Source organism: Leptonychotes weddellii, chromosome 5, assembly GCF_054177405.1.
Source record: "Leptonychotes weddellii isolate Sample4059 chromosome 5, ASM5417740v2, whole genome shotgun sequence".
NCBI classification, from domain to species: Eukaryota; Metazoa; Chordata; class Mammalia; order Carnivora; family Phocidae; genus Leptonychotes; species Leptonychotes weddellii.
In genome coordinates, this window is record NC_138373.1 from 121,268,985 (window position 1) to 121,284,738 (window position 15,754).

The 15,754-nt window shown below is 35.4% G+C and overlaps 1 protein-coding gene across 1 annotated transcript in view; it reads left to right on the forward strand.

Moving 5' to 3' along the window:
• Nucleotides 1-9,717, forward strand: part of GLIPR1L2 (GLIPR1 like 2) — a 21,181-nt gene extending 11,464 nt beyond the window's left edge. The window contains exon 4 of the mRNA XM_006728230.2: nucleotides 9,609-9,717. Coding sequence (XP_006728293.2) covers nucleotides 9,609-9,717 — 109 coding nt within the window. The remainder of the gene's footprint in view (nucleotides 1-9,608) is intronic.
• The last annotated feature ends 6,037 nt before the right edge of the window (nucleotides 9,718-15,754 follow it).

The window sequence follows — 15,754 nt, forward strand, 5'->3', positions numbered from 1 at the left end:
ATCTTCTTTATCCATTCATCTGTTGATGGACATCTAGGCTCTTTCCATAGTTTGGCTCTTATGACATTACTGCTATAAATATTGGGGTGCAGGTGCCCCTTTGGATCACTACATTTGTATCTTTGGGGTAAATACCCAGTAGTGCAATTGCTGGGTCATAGGGTAGCTCTATTTTCAACTTTTTGAGGAACCTCCATACTGTTTTCCAGAGTGGCTGCACCAGCTTGCAATCCCACCAGCAGTGTAGGAGGGTTCCCTTTCTCCGCATCCTCGCCAACATCTGTCGTTTCCTGACTTGTTAATTTTAGCCATTCTGACTGGTGTGACGTGGTATCTCATTGAGGTTTTGATTTGTGTATTTCCCTGATGCCAAGTGATGTTGATGTGCTGGCATTTTAAAAAAATAACAGTTAGACTTATTTTTCCATCAGTCTCTTTTTATTATATATGAGATTGTTCTTTTTCCATGCTTTCCTGCATACATAATAATTTATGATTCAATGATATATCATATTGTAATCATTTTAGACATTTTGAATAGAAGTTTAAATACATTAAGTGCAAACAATGCATATAACCATTTGAAGCAATGACAATATGAAGAGCTATGGCAAGTTCACAAATGTTCAGTGACAACCATATCACATTCACTGCCTGGCTGTGATTTTGAGATATCATCAATAACATGTATCTCGTTTGAAGAGATGGTAAAATATGAGAAGATGTGCATCTTAAAATTATGAAATATGTATATAACTGGAAGGAAATAGCTATAAAACAATATGTATCCTTAAAATAAAAACATGTTATATGAAATAATATTTTATTCACAATTTAGTACAACTATTACATATTTTAATATATTGTCTGTGAAGCACTAACTTTGATTTTATGAACTATTAAAGACTCGTGACTTGCAGTTTGAAAAATAATGCCAAATTAAAATACTACTCTATATAGATGTTGGGCAGCAGAGAGAAGAAAAAGAGGTTAGTGTGTAGAGTTAAAGGAAAGCTGTGTTTTATAACCTTGGTTGCTAATGCATTTTTATAAGCTAAAGAAAACCATCAATAAAAAAGAGAGAGGTAGAATATATTAGAATATACGAGGGAAGTGGGAAGAATTGAAGTGCAAGTTCTATATGGAAAAAAGCAGAAAAGAACTATAGGCAAAGTAAATGTAGAGAAATATTAATAATGACTATTTTTCTTCCTTTCTTAATGGAGTTCATAAGGAGTTAATCTATTTTATTGATCTTTCAAAAGAAAAGATTTCAGATTTATTCATACTTTCTGATTTCTTTGTTTGTTTTCTATTTTATTATTTTGTGATATTCAATCTTCCAAGTATTTTTTAAGAGTAGAGGCTGCTATATGTTGCTTTTTTTGTTAAGGTAAACAACATTTCTTTATCTTTAATCCTACTTAATATTGAAGATATTTACAGTTATATATTTTCCTCTTATTGCAACTTCTGCTGGACCTTAAGATTTTGTATGGTATCGCCTCTTTCTCATTACTTGCAATGGACTGTAATTTTAGGTCATTTTAATAAAATATGTTTAATACTTGATACATAGTCATGATAGAAAATTCATGATAGAAAATTCAAAAGGAGAAAGTAATGTTCCCATTTCTGTCTTCCAGTTACCCTCCCCAATATTTTATCCTAAAAGATATATTCTGTGCATATACATAAGTGTATCTGTCTTTGTGTGTGTATCTATGTGTGTGTGTGTGTGTGTTTCCACAATTCAAACAGAAGCATACTACACTTCCTGTGGTGTTATTTAATTTTTTTTTACTTAGTGATATGCACTGGAAGTCTTTCCATTTGAGTACACAAAGAGTTTCCAGACTCTTTTTAAGAACTTTACAGTGTTTTGTTTTGTTAATGGATGTGCAAAAGTTTATTTAAACAATGCTGTCGGGGTGCCTGGTTGGCACAGCTGGTTAAGTGTCTGGCTCTTGGTTTTCACTCAGGTCATTATTTTGGCGTCGTGAGATGAGTCCCACAACAGTCTCTGGGCTCAGCACAGAGTCTGCTTGAGGTTCTCTCTCCTCCTTCCTCTGCCCCTTCATTGCCATGCTCTCTTTCTCTCTAAAATAAATTAAATGACTCTTGAAAAAAAATTTTAAAAATAAAAGCAATAAACAACCCTTTCCTTTTGATGGACATTTAGACTCTTTTATTAGCTTTATCTCAAGCAATAATTATCCAGGTAGACATGTAGTTCTCACATGAGTTAGTATCATACTAATATGATTTCATAGTCATGGAATTACTAAGTCAAAGAAGATATGTACTTTTAATTTGGGTAAATATTACTGAATATCTATCACAGTCACACTATTTTTCTTTTTTTTAAAAAAAAGATGTTTTTATTTGAGAGAGAGAGAGCGGGAAGGGCAGGGGGAGAGGGAGAGACAATCTCAAGCAGACTCGGCACTGAGCGCGGAGCCCAGTTGGAGGACTCAATCTCATGACCCTGAGATCACAACCTGAGCTGAAACCAAAAGTTGGATGCTTAAACCAACTGTACCACCCAGGATCTCCAATAGTTATATTTTTCTAATACAGTTTTTTTACATCAACGTATGAGTGGGACTATTTTTCAATTCCTTTACTAACATAATATATTTTCAAACCTTTTGCTTTATTGCTATATAAGTTCATTATATTTTTAATTTTCTTCTCCTATTTTATATGAGTTTAGTATCTTTTTGTAATTTTCAGAAAATTTGGATTTTATTTTCTGGGACCTGACTGTTCCTATACATTCACTATTTTTCTCGTAAGTTGTTGGATTTTTTTTTTCAATTGTAAGAGTGTTTAAATAGCAAGAAAATTAGTTCTATCATGTAATGTCATTCACAGATGTTTTCCCAGTTTGATGTTTAACTTTTGACTTTATAATACAATTTATTTTTGCCAAAGAGAATTATTTTGTTATTAGAAAAAAGAATCAATACTTTTTTTCATGGGTTTTGAGGTGTGTGTCTTATTTAGACAAATCTTTCCAAAGTATTTTTATCCCACATTTTCTTCTAATAATTCTTTATCTTTTTAACTTTTAAATATTTGATCCACTTTGCTTTTGGACATTATGTAATCTAGTATAAGAATTAGTCTCCTGATGAAAATAACTATAAAGATCAGACAAAACATAATATAATTGCTTAGGCATTACAAAATAACCAATGCAGGGCTATGATCTTTGCAAATAGAAAAGAACTTAGTAGAAACCCTATATTTGCCTTGGTTTTCTCTGAGAGAATTCTCAAAACCATAGCCAGAGAAACAGAATCCAAGCAAAGAATGTGTTATTTTCTGAGCAAAGGAAATATCAGTGTTTATTGATGTTAAGATGCCTTGTATTCAGGACTAGGATCCCAAAGAGGAGAGGGCTGAAAAGAAGGACCCCCAAAAGTCTGTAAAAATTCTTTATGGGTGCTTGGTCAACTCCTAAGCTATACATCTCAAGGCAAGATTCTGGAGAGATTAAATAGGAACAGTTGCTTGGAAGCTGAAGACCTGCACAGAAATTTCAGAAGCTGCACAGTGCTGAGAAGACACAGTTGCAGTCTGGGCTCAGCCAAGATGAAGAGATATTGGTCAACAGCTTGGGTCTTACCAAGCAGAACATAAAAATCCAGAAAATATGAATACGTTTGAGTATATAAAAATTTAAAATTAATTTATGGCTAAAGAAATACCATAGATATAGCCAAAGGAAAAATAATATACTGGGAAAATATATTTGTGGACTATATGGCAGAGTTAGTCTCATTAATTTACAAAGAATTCATACAAATAATGAAGAAAAAGAGAAACAACCCAAAAGAATGATTTGCAGAAGATATGAAAAGGTCATTTACTGAAAAGAAAAAAATATGGTCATTAATCATATGAAGAGAATATTCAATCTCCTTCATAACTGAAGTAACTCAAATAAAAACAAATATAAGTTATTACTTTTCACTCATCCATCTGAGAAGATGGAAAAGCTTAATTGATACTCTGCACATGTGATGGGACAATAAATTGGTATAATCTTTCTGGATTTGGCAGAGTAACAAAATTTAAAATATACTTACCTTTTGATCTTGTAATCTCCTTATTAGAATTTTATCTTATTAATATCTTCATGAAAATTGGCCAAGATATATATACAAGGATACCCATTTTAGAATGTTTTAATAGCATGAAACTGAAATAAAAAAAAATAAAACTAATGACTCCAGTAATAGCAGACTGAGCAATTAATTTACTATGCATTATTGTATAACCATTGAAAATACTGGTGTCTTTATGTACCAGTCTCACTTGTTAGATGAAAAAGTAAAATGCAGAACAATAAAAAGTAAGATTGGGTCTTTTGTCATAGCAGCTAGCATTACCAGAAAATATAGTGATTCAGGAAGAGAGAAATGGGAAATTTCAGTTAGGCGGGTAGCTCTGCTCTACTAGTCACTCAAAGACCCAGGTTGCTCCCATCTTGTTTTTTAACCATTCCCTGGAGGCAGAATCTATGTCTACAGATCAAGTCCACGTCACAGATAAGGGCTAGCTTAAGCTCATAGTAAGGCAAAAGAAACGTGTTGTCAGCATGACCATCTCTTAAAGCCCAAGTGGGCAGTCATGCACATAGTTTGCATTCTATTGGATATAAAATTGATCACATGGCCACATCTAAGTTGCAAGGGAAGTTGGAAAACATAGCAAGGTTAGCCATTAATGTGGCAAGCTAAAATACTGTTATTTCTGTATTTTAAGAGATATTTAAATTGATAGCTAGCAGTCTATCACAATATATAAGTACTGAGAATTTTTATGAAAAAAAATACTTGTTTCTGGTAAGGAATCGTAAATCTTAGAAAGGAGGAGGGGCAGTTCCTCAGTTGTATTAGAAAGGAAGGAAGAAGGGAATAGGTATATTTAACATATTTAGTGACAAAAAATTTCTCATGTTCCAATCTAAAGTCTATTATATTTCACTTGAAGTAGGACAGATCATATCCTGAGAATAAAGAGGGAGACAGTGAAGCTAGAATTTTGAGGGTTGGGGAAGTTTGAAAGCGTTATTATGGTTAAACAGAAGTTATCTTTGGGGAGACAGAAGGAAAGTGGAGGATGGAGACATTTTCCCCTTTAAGGTTGCCCTTTTCTGCTTCCTCCTTTCCACCATATACTTGTAAGTATTATACATGTATTACTTTTACTTATTTATTTGCTTTAACATCAACAAAGGATATCTGGATTGAGATCAGAGAAGTATTTAAGACACTTTCAGAAGGCAATAATAACAGGATTTATAGGTCATTATATTAAGTAATGAGAAAGAGGAGGGGTGCCTGGGTGGTTCAGTCAGTTAAGCATCAGACTCTTGGTTTCAGCTGGGGTCATGATCTCATGGGATCGAGCCCTACTTCAGGGGGTCCCTGCTTAGCAGGGAGTCTGCTTGAAAATTTTCTCCCTCTGCCCCTCCCCTCACTTGCATGCATGCTCTCTCTCTAAAATCAATCAATCAATCAATCAATCAATCTTTACAAAAAGTAATGAGAGAGGAAATAGCCAAAGAAGATTCTCAGAATTATAATTCAGGCATGACTGGTATTGCCATTAACTGCAATGGGAAACACTGAACCTGTTGGGAGGGAAGATGATGAATTCCATCTTGAACATAATGAATTTGAGCTGGCTGTGATTTACTGGCTGTGATTCAATAAGCAGGTGGTTATATGAGTCAGAAGCTCATGAATGAGGCATGGCATAGAACAAAGATGCAGAGTGCCAGAGTACATGCCACATGAAATCATGTGAGTAAATGGGATTGTCTAGTGAGCGATATAGAGTAAAAAAGGGAACAGCCCCTCCAGAATCTCATGCCAACATTTAAGGGCAATTAGAGGGAGATGAAGTAGGAGGAGGAACCCAAGAATGACCACAGAGGTAGGAGAAAAAACCAGAAGAGTATGGTGTCACAGGAGGCGTGGGGGAAAGAATGTTTTTAGAAGGAAGTAGTAGTCCAAAATTTCTAATTCTAAGAGGTTGCACCAAGTAAGGACTTCAAAATAACAGATTAAAGAGAAGTTCATTGATAAATATAGGAAGAGCCATTTCTGTGGGGTTGAGGAAACTGATGCCAGCTGAGAATGAATTGAGGGCTCTTTTATTGTTGCCTTTATTTTGTTTTGTTTTGTTTTGTTTTGTTTTGAAAGTGGGAAAGATGTGAGCCTATTTAAATATTAACATGAAAGGTCAAATACAGAATAAAAGTAATGCTTTATAAAGAACAAAGGCAGTGTGAGTGTGTGTGTGTGTGTGTGTATACATATGTAAAGATACAAGTTCCTGAGAAAATGGAATGGTATTAAAGAGATTAGTCTTAGAAAGGAGGAGGGGCAGTTCTTCAGTTGTATTAGAAAGGAAGGAAGAAGGGAAAAATTTAATATATTTAGTGACAAAAAATTTCTCATATTCCAATCTAAAGTCTATTATATTTCACTTGAAGTAGGACAGATCATATCCTGAGAATAAAGAGGGAGACAGTGAAGCAAAATTTTGAGGGTTGGGGAGGTTTGAAAGCGTTATTCTGGAAAATGAGAGAGGAAGCTGACTAGAGAAACATAGAAAGAGTCTCTACCTAGTATAATGATTTTTCCCCAGCAACACCCAGCAGCCTTGAAGTAGACATGGAGCATGCAGATAGTAAGGTTCTGTCATTTTTTCCAACACTGGGGTTTTTTCAGGTAGACATAAAGGAAAACAGTACGAGAGAGTTTTAGGGTTTTAGCCAGATAATATGCAAAGCTTTATAGAGAAGAGACAATAGGATAGACAGAGAGAAAATAGACTTGCAGACAATAGAGAAGAGACAATAGGATAGACAGAAAAATAGACTTGCATTACCAATGAACTTAATGGAGAAATATGGCAGGAGTACATGAGTAAGCAAGCTGCAAGGATAGGAGGCTACAGTCAGTGAATGGAATATATGATTTTGTGAGTTCAGAGGTAGAATAGTTTTAGGGGATAACAAGATCTAGAATATGGCTACAAAAGCAACAATTATGGACTATTGTTTGAGATGGTAAAGACATCCAGTAACAGACCAAGTTATTGGATGAATCATCCATAAGCATATTGTAATCATCTATGTCCCAAATTTAGGGACAAGGACAATTTTGACTGAAAAGGGAGATGGTGACCTAGGTGCCAAAGTGAATAAGAAGGCACAATCAGAAGGAAGATGGTATCTTGGAGAGGATTAAAGGATGGTGCAGCTAAATAATATCCATCCCAAAGGAGCTTTATTGGTGTTTAACTGTGGTCCCTAGACCTATAGGTACAAGATGTGAGAGTGAAGGGAAGAGATGTGACTGAGTTTTACAGAAAGCTTTGGGGCACCTGGGTGGCTCAGTTGGTTGAGCGTCCAACTCTTGGTTTCTGCTCAGGTCATGATCTATACAGTATAGCTGTATTATAAATTTGAATAATGATCTTTTTTTTTTTTTAAAGATTTATTTATTTATTTGAGAGAGCGAGAATGAGAGAGAGAGAGTACATGAGAGGGGGGAGGGTTAGAGGGAGAAGCAGGCTCCTTGCTGAGCAGGGAGCCCGATGCGGGACTCGATCCAGGGACTCCAGGATCATGACCTGAGCCGAAAGCAGTCGCTTAACCAACTGAGCCACCCAGGCGCCCCGAATAATGATCTTTTAATGGACTTGGGCTTAGACATGTGTATAGTTACTCATTAGGCCACTTAGGCAACACGTCCTTATCTAGGGCCTGGACACATATCCTATAGGTGGTAATATACTGAAGGTATGGCCAGATATGAGTCTAAATAATATTCCAGAGGACTGTTCAGTCTTGACTTGGTCTCAGCAAACCACTAGGCTGATTCTTGGGAAAAAAATATGCCTAAAAAAAGAGAAATTTGTCTGTTTCTTCAAGTACTGCCAGGGCAGCTATGAAATTTCAATGGACCTTGCTGGTAATAGGTACTTAACTGTTGTTTTCTCCTAATCCAGCCCAATAATTGCAATTCAGTTGTGGAATTGTTGTGGAATTGTACTGTAGATTCGGACTCTACTTGATTTAGGTTAAACTTCTTGCAGACTCAGAACAAGAAAAAGATTGGCATGGGAGAGTATTAGTCTAGCATTTCTATATAATATAAATAGTGATATGAAATTCAAATCTTAGGAAAAGAGGGCCCATTGTATTCTAGCATGATGTAAATTTATTTATTTTGAGGTATATAGATATAGATAGATATAGATAGATATATATACAGATATATTTTATTTGCCTTTCCAAAGTTATTCTAGGCTGCAGTCATCAGACATTATGATCATGGGATGACTGGCCTATGCTGCAGGTTTTAAAGGCAGTCTTTGTAGTGAGTAGCTTTTTGCATAAGTTCAAGGGCAAGGTCCTCCATCACTGGTACCTAAAGACAGAAGTGCTGCTTTTGTATTGGAGGCATCTGTTTCAAGTGATAAAGGGTTAAGGGCAGGAAAAGTAGGCTAGGGTGTAGGTATAGGTAACTAGATCAAGTCTGAATTTCTGAAAGGCTAGTGTTCTGGCTAAGATCTAAACAAAATGCATTTCTTCCTGAAATGGTCTGATAGTGGAGCAGTGACTTCAGAGAAGCAATGTGTGATCTGCAAATAACTACAAACCACTCGATGTCTTTGATGGACTTGAAAGCTTGCTATTCATGGGTATCGGATACCTTACTGGGTATCACCAAAAACTTCTAATAATATATAACTCAGAAATTTGATATTCAGGTTTGCGAATATGTATTTCTTAGGTTTCACCCTTCTTCCAGATGGCCCAGAGTGACCTAACCAGGGGCGTCCGTGCCTAACATTTGTTTTTAAAATTTCCACCTACACACTGAGTGAATAAGTATTCCTGTTAAATATAATTTCTCTTCCTATCTTCCCTTTTCCTTAACCTAAATCCTTCATATAAGCTTCCCAATTTGTATCTACTTTGGGACCTCTTTTTCTTACCCAGCTCTGGGCAATTGATGTAATAATTTCTCACTTCTTCCCTCTGTTCTCTGTACAATGGATTAAATAAAATTTGTAAAATCCCATTTAAATTTATTTGCTTGTTTATATATTTTTATATATTTACATATTTTTAAGGCAGACCTCTAAGTAAATCATGCAGCTGGGTCTTTGGGACAATAGGCATTTCAGGATCTTGCAAACTTTTCAGAAAATTAATAGATCATTTCTATAGAAGTTTTCACATATTTGTACCAAGCAGAAAGCAATTAATTATAAAATATTCTATAACATCATTTTGAAAGGAAAATTTTGCTACAAACTAAAATGAAAGCAGCTTTAAAACTCGCTCAAACTTAAATTACAGTACTTTGTTTTAAGGACATGGGGATTCATTTCAGAAGAGACTATTGTCTTGGGAGAAAAAGGAGAAGATTACATCTCCAATTTCAGTACTTCCTAAAGTCCATTTTCTTAGTTAAATCACCTTTATAACCTAACTAAAAATTGGTAGCCATATTATTTAAATGATGAAATTTGAGACTTTTTCTAACTAAATGTTTTCTGCTTTTTTGTAGAGGATCTCTGTCGAGAAGGCCTTATAAACCAGGAATAACTTGTGCTCGATGTAGCAAATATGACAGATGCACAGATTTTCTATGCAGTAAGATAAAGAAAATAACTTAAACATAAAAAAAAATCCATAACACATTGGATGAAAAGAAAAATGAAGTGTTGAACACTAGTTTTTCATTGTCATGGGTTAATATTGTTCTTTTGATCAGAGTGGTGTTATTATATTAACAAAGGAAGGTTGAAACCATATCATCTTTAGATTTTTCTAGACCGCATAGCCTTTTTTGCTCTCTCTTACCCTTTTCCTGCCCCTAGAAACCTACCACAATGTCTGAAAGAAGGAATGGGAAGGAACAGTTATCTCTAAAGAAATTTGCCAGTTAATTCCTGAAATAGCAGCCTGTTTGAGAATGACTGCTCCAGAGGATAGGATATTCTAAAATATTTATAAAGAGAAAAGAAGTAAAGTAGCACACATTTAATAGCCTTTTCTTTTAGTTTTTTTCCTCCAAAATATTCAAAAGATAAAAGTAGAGAATATGTTTGTTTAAATTTTTCTTTTAGTTTTTCCAAACATAAGAGCATGTAATCCAAAAGTACAATCACCCCTGGAATATATGATGCTTAGAAGAATGTGTTAGGGGATAAATTGAGACAGTAAGGGGCACACTGTGATTTTGTGATAAAGAAACTAATGGACAATTTCATCATAATGCCACTCTGATATGAATCCACCTTAACATTCTTGCCTTTGCTTCAATTGAATCAAGATGAAAAATCTTTCTCTTCCTCTTCCCCTTTTCTTTCTCCTCCTAAAAAAATTCAACCCTAAAACCATTAAGTAGGTCAGAACAATGTAGGCATCCACACAGAGGGCCAAGGAATGTGACATATTAGAGCCTAAGCAGAATGACAAGGGATTCATATACGGTGCGGTGGACATGAAGAGACAGACTAAGCAGGGTGAGGACAGTGTCCACATGGGGGTATAGTCTTATATAGGAGGCTAAGGCCTCTATGGAGTGAAATGGGTGTCCATGAATGAGGTCAGACTTGGGGTATCAGAGACATACCAGGATAAAGGGATCTCCATACCAAGAGGGCTCAGTACATAGTATCTGCGCCTAAGTATGTGGAGGAGGGCATCAACATGGGGTGGGAGTGAGAAGCCTGGCATATAGTATCAGAGACTGGGCAGGTAAGGACCACATCCATGGAGGGATGGTTCGGCATTGGTTGTTAGAGCCCAAGCAGAATGTGGAAAGGATTTACATATAGGGGTGGCCTGGTAAGAGGTATTAAAATCTATGCAGATAAGGGGGCATCCATGTTTAGAGGTAATTTCACATGAGGTATCAGAGTCCAAGCTAGGTGAGGAAAGCTTTAATGTGGGGGAGGTGACCTGGCACTGGAGGGGTCAGAGCCCTAGTGGAAAAAGGAAGGAATCTACACACTGGAGAAGCCCAAAGCTGGGTTTCACAGTCTGAGCAGGGTTGGGAGGGATCCAAGTGGAGGATCAGCCTATAGGTTGCCAGATTAAATACAGGATGCTCAGTTAAATTTGGACTTCAGGATATATTTTTTTTAGTATAAGTATATTCCAAATATTGCATGGGATATACTTGTCCGAGAAATTCTTTGTTGTCTTCTGCAATTTGAATTCAACTAGGCATCCTATATATATTTTTTAAGTTTTTATTAAAATTATAGTTAGTTAACATACAGCGTAATATTAGTTTCAGGTGTACAATATACTGATTCAATACTTCATTCAACACTCAGTGCTCATCACAACCAGTGCACTCCTTAATCCCCATCACCTATTTAACCCATCCCCCACACACCTCCCTTCTGGTAACCATCAGTTTGTTCTCTGTAGTTAAGAGTCTGTTTCTTGCTTTGCTTCTCTCTCTCTCTCTTTTTTTTCCCCTTTGCTCATCTGTTTTGTTTCTTAAATTCCACATATGAGTGAAATCATATGATATTTGTCTTTCTCTGACTTATTTCACTTAGCATAATACTCTCTAGCTCCATCCACATATTTTTATTTGCTAAATCGGGCAATTCTACAGCCAGATGTAGGGTGTAAGAGCCCAAGCAGAATGAGGAGGGCACCCATGTAGGGGAGAGAATAGAGGCAATAATGAAAATTGGAAACATACTGGGGATTGATTAAAAAAAACAAATAGATTAAGGATAATGGAAGCCAGTTTTCTCACTGTCAGAGAATGGAGTATAAATATGTAAAGGAAGAAAACAAACATGAATCTTATGATGAATTGAGCTCTGAGATGGTTTTGGAGCAGTGGCCTCCCACCCCCAAAGGAATGAGCACAACTAGCACCCACATCTTGGTTTCCAAATTCTAGCCTGCAGTAAAAGAAACGAGGGCTCATTGGAGAAAGGTCCCAGGGCTGGGGCAGGGAAAATATCAGATAAAGCCGGATCATCTTTTTATACCTAAAAGCAAAGAAGTGCTCAAAGAGTGATGGGGACATGTAGCAAAATGGACACACAGGACACAGAGGACCTCTTAAAGGGCTCTCCGTGATCAAATCTGGGACAATTTGAGTTCTGAAATAAAAATAGTAATTGATTATAACTCATTGGATACAACAGGAAACTATGATTCATACTAATATAAATTAATAAATGAATAAATTAGAAGTTTGATGAGGAACAATGTATTACATAGTTCCAAAGTAACTCCCCATAAAAATATTTAATTACTAATGGGAAAAGAGTAATTTCACAATGGAGCAGCCTAGCAGACACCACCCTAATAAAGTGATCCATGTGAACATCATCAGCAATGGGAAAAACCAAAACCAAAACCCTGCACCACCTGAAATGGTGCAATGAGAATAGCACAGCATCACTTCTGTGATACTCCTGCCAAAGATGCACAAACAAGTCCAATCACAGGGAAGCATCAAATAAGTCCAAATTTCAGATTTGTCTAGAAAAAAATTGAAGATTTGTCTGCAAGATAACTAGCATGTTATCTTCAAAATATGTCAAGGTCATGAATGTCAAAGACTGAAGCACTGTCCCAGACAGAAGACTATAAAGAGACATGAAAACTAAATGTAATGCATGAATCTGAACATGATCTTTTGTTACAAAGGACACTCTTAGCACAGCTGGCAAAAAATGGAATGAAGTCCAAAGATTAGAAAGCAGTAATGTAACAATGTTAATTTCCTGATTTTGTTGGGTGTATTACGGTCATGTAGAGAATGGCCACTTGCATTAAAATGGTTCAAAATAAAAGTTATTTGTACTGTATTGCAACTTTTTTCTAAATGAGGGATTCTTCTAAATTAAAAAAAAATATGTGTTAATGCAAAATCTAAGGAAAGCAAATCAATTTGAAGTTTTTTGTTATAGTACAGGGGGGAGATGAGGTTCATACTGGAGTATTTGTAAGAGAAATAGAGATGATGAGACAAATTTGATTAATATTTATGGGACAAAATTAGCAAGTCTTAGAGACTAAGTTGATATAGTGATAAGAAAAAGAGTCTAATATAAATATCGGATTTGGTGCAATTGAGATATGAATTATATGAAGAGAGAAGCTATGGAAAATAGATGATGGATTTTGATCATCGTTAGCTTTAAATACCTGTTTAATATCTGAGTATATAAGACTCATAAGCTTAGGGTACAGATCAGGGCTCTATTTCAGAATCATGAGCATGTAGACAAGTCTAAAAATATAAAAAAGGAAGAACTCATCCAGGTACCGTACACAGAGAAAGAAGAATAATATACTAAGAATAGGATCCTAAGGGGGGAAATAAAACAATGAGAAATACTGAAAGAGAATGGGGGAAACAGTAGATGGGGAACAAGGAGAAAATGATACCCCAGTGTTCCCTTTCATTAAAGTGTACTTACTGAATTGGCAATATGGGAGAACATTAAATCTGGGTTTCAAAGTCTGAGCCAGTTGGGAGGGGGTCCAAGTGGAGGATTAGCCTGTAGGTTGCCAGATCAAATACAGGGCGCCCAGTTAAATTTGAATTTCAGGTAAACAAAAATATTTTTAATATATCTCAAATATACTAATGAAGAACTGAAAATCACATTGAAAACAGCACAAGGAACCAAAAACACTGGAAGATACAGGAAGGGATATGGAGGTCAAGCCTAAGAAATGCAAGCAAGAAATTTAAAAGATTAAAGAGAAAATTATAAATAAGCACTGATAAATCAGATTCAATATGTGAATAATTGGAGCCCCTGAAGAACAGAACAAAAATAATAGAACAGAAAACAAAGCAATAGATAGATGTACAGATATTTAAAGAAACAATAAAAAAATCTCAGAAATAGAAATTCTTGAATCTAAACATTGAATGCCTACTATGGAATGTAAACTGGAAAAAAATAAGAGGTTCCTCAAAAAATTAAAAATGGATCACATGATCCAGTAATTTCACTTCTGGGTATTTATTTAAAGAAAATGAAAACACTAACTCAAAAAGATATATGCACCCACGTGTTCATTGTAGCATTATTTACAATAGCCAAGATATGGAAAGAATCTAAGTATCCATTAATGGATGAATGGGTAAAGAAAATGTGTTATATCTATATCTATATATACACACACACACATACACACACACACACAATGGAATACTATTCAGCCATATAAAAAAATGAAATCTTGATATTTGTGACAACATGGATGGCCCTTGAGGGCATTTTGCTAAGTGAAATGTCAGAGAAAGAAAGATACCATAGGATCTTGCTTATATGTAAAACCAAAAAACCAACAAACACAAAAACCAAGTTTATTGATACAGAGGATAGATTGGTGGTTGCCAGAGGTGCAGGTGGGCAGTGGGCAAAATGGGTAAAGAAGGTCAAAGGTAGAAACTTCAACTTCTAGTTATAAAATAAATAAGTCATGAGGATGTAATGTACAGCATAGGGACTATAGTTAATAATAATGTATTGCATATTTGAAAGTTACAAAGAGAGTAGAATTTAAAAGTTCTCATCACAAGAAGAAACATTTGTAACTATGTATGATGACAGATGCTCACTAGATTTACTGTGGTGATCATTTCACAATAAATACAAATATCAAATCATTATGTTGTACACCCAAAACTAATACAATGTTATATGTCAATTATACCTCAATTGAAAATAAATAAATAAATAAAAATACAAACTACAACTTTTTAAAGATAAAAAAGAAAGAAAATGCATATTATGTGCCAGGAAAAAGTGATGCAAAATAGTCTCCATTTAGACCCTGATTAGTAAATTAGAGGAAAATAAAGAATCCTTTAAACATCCAAACCAAAATGTAAAATAATTCATTAGAGTTTAATAGTCTGGGTTGAGTCAGGAAAGCAGCCACTTTAAATTTTTTTTTTCATTTTAAATATTCTGACAATATAGTGTTTAACATAGAAAATAGAGCTTACGTGAATGGTGTAAACTCTAGGGGAGCAAAGATCACAGAAGTTGCTATGAAAAGGCAGAGAAACTGTAGTTAAAAGGTCAAAGAAGCAGAAACAGAAGACCTCTTAGCCTTAAGCACCAAAATAGGTGGTTCTCAAAAGCTTACAAGAAAATTGCTGCAATTCTCAAGAATCTTTGAGAAAGCTCCCACCAAACTGTATCAGTGTTTGACAGCAAAGCAGGTAGTTAGTTTCCCATTCTACCAAGCAGCCACTGTGATTCTCACATCTGTTTAGGTATCTGGCGAACAACCACCCCTGGAGAATAATAATGGTTTCCACTTCTCTTAAATCTTCCACAGTTCACTTGCATTCCTGTCATTGGCAAACTCTAACTTGAAGCTATACAAAGGAAGGAATTCACAGAAAGGTAGTTAGTTCCTGATCTCAGGTCTGCAACACAGGATCAGCTTTACACCAGTGCGGTAGAATGCTGCATTGGCAATTGACAAGCCTGCACATTTTGGCTGTCATGAAACTTTTCTACAATAACAGTCAATGCCAAGAGACAGTGGAATAATTCCTATATTGTCCTTAATGCTGTACATAAATTCAGCCAAACCTATTATTCAAGTACAAGCAGATAGACAAATCTTGTGGGAACACCAAGAAATTTGTGGTACATAGTTCTCACAAGCACATTCTCAATAAACCCCTAGAAG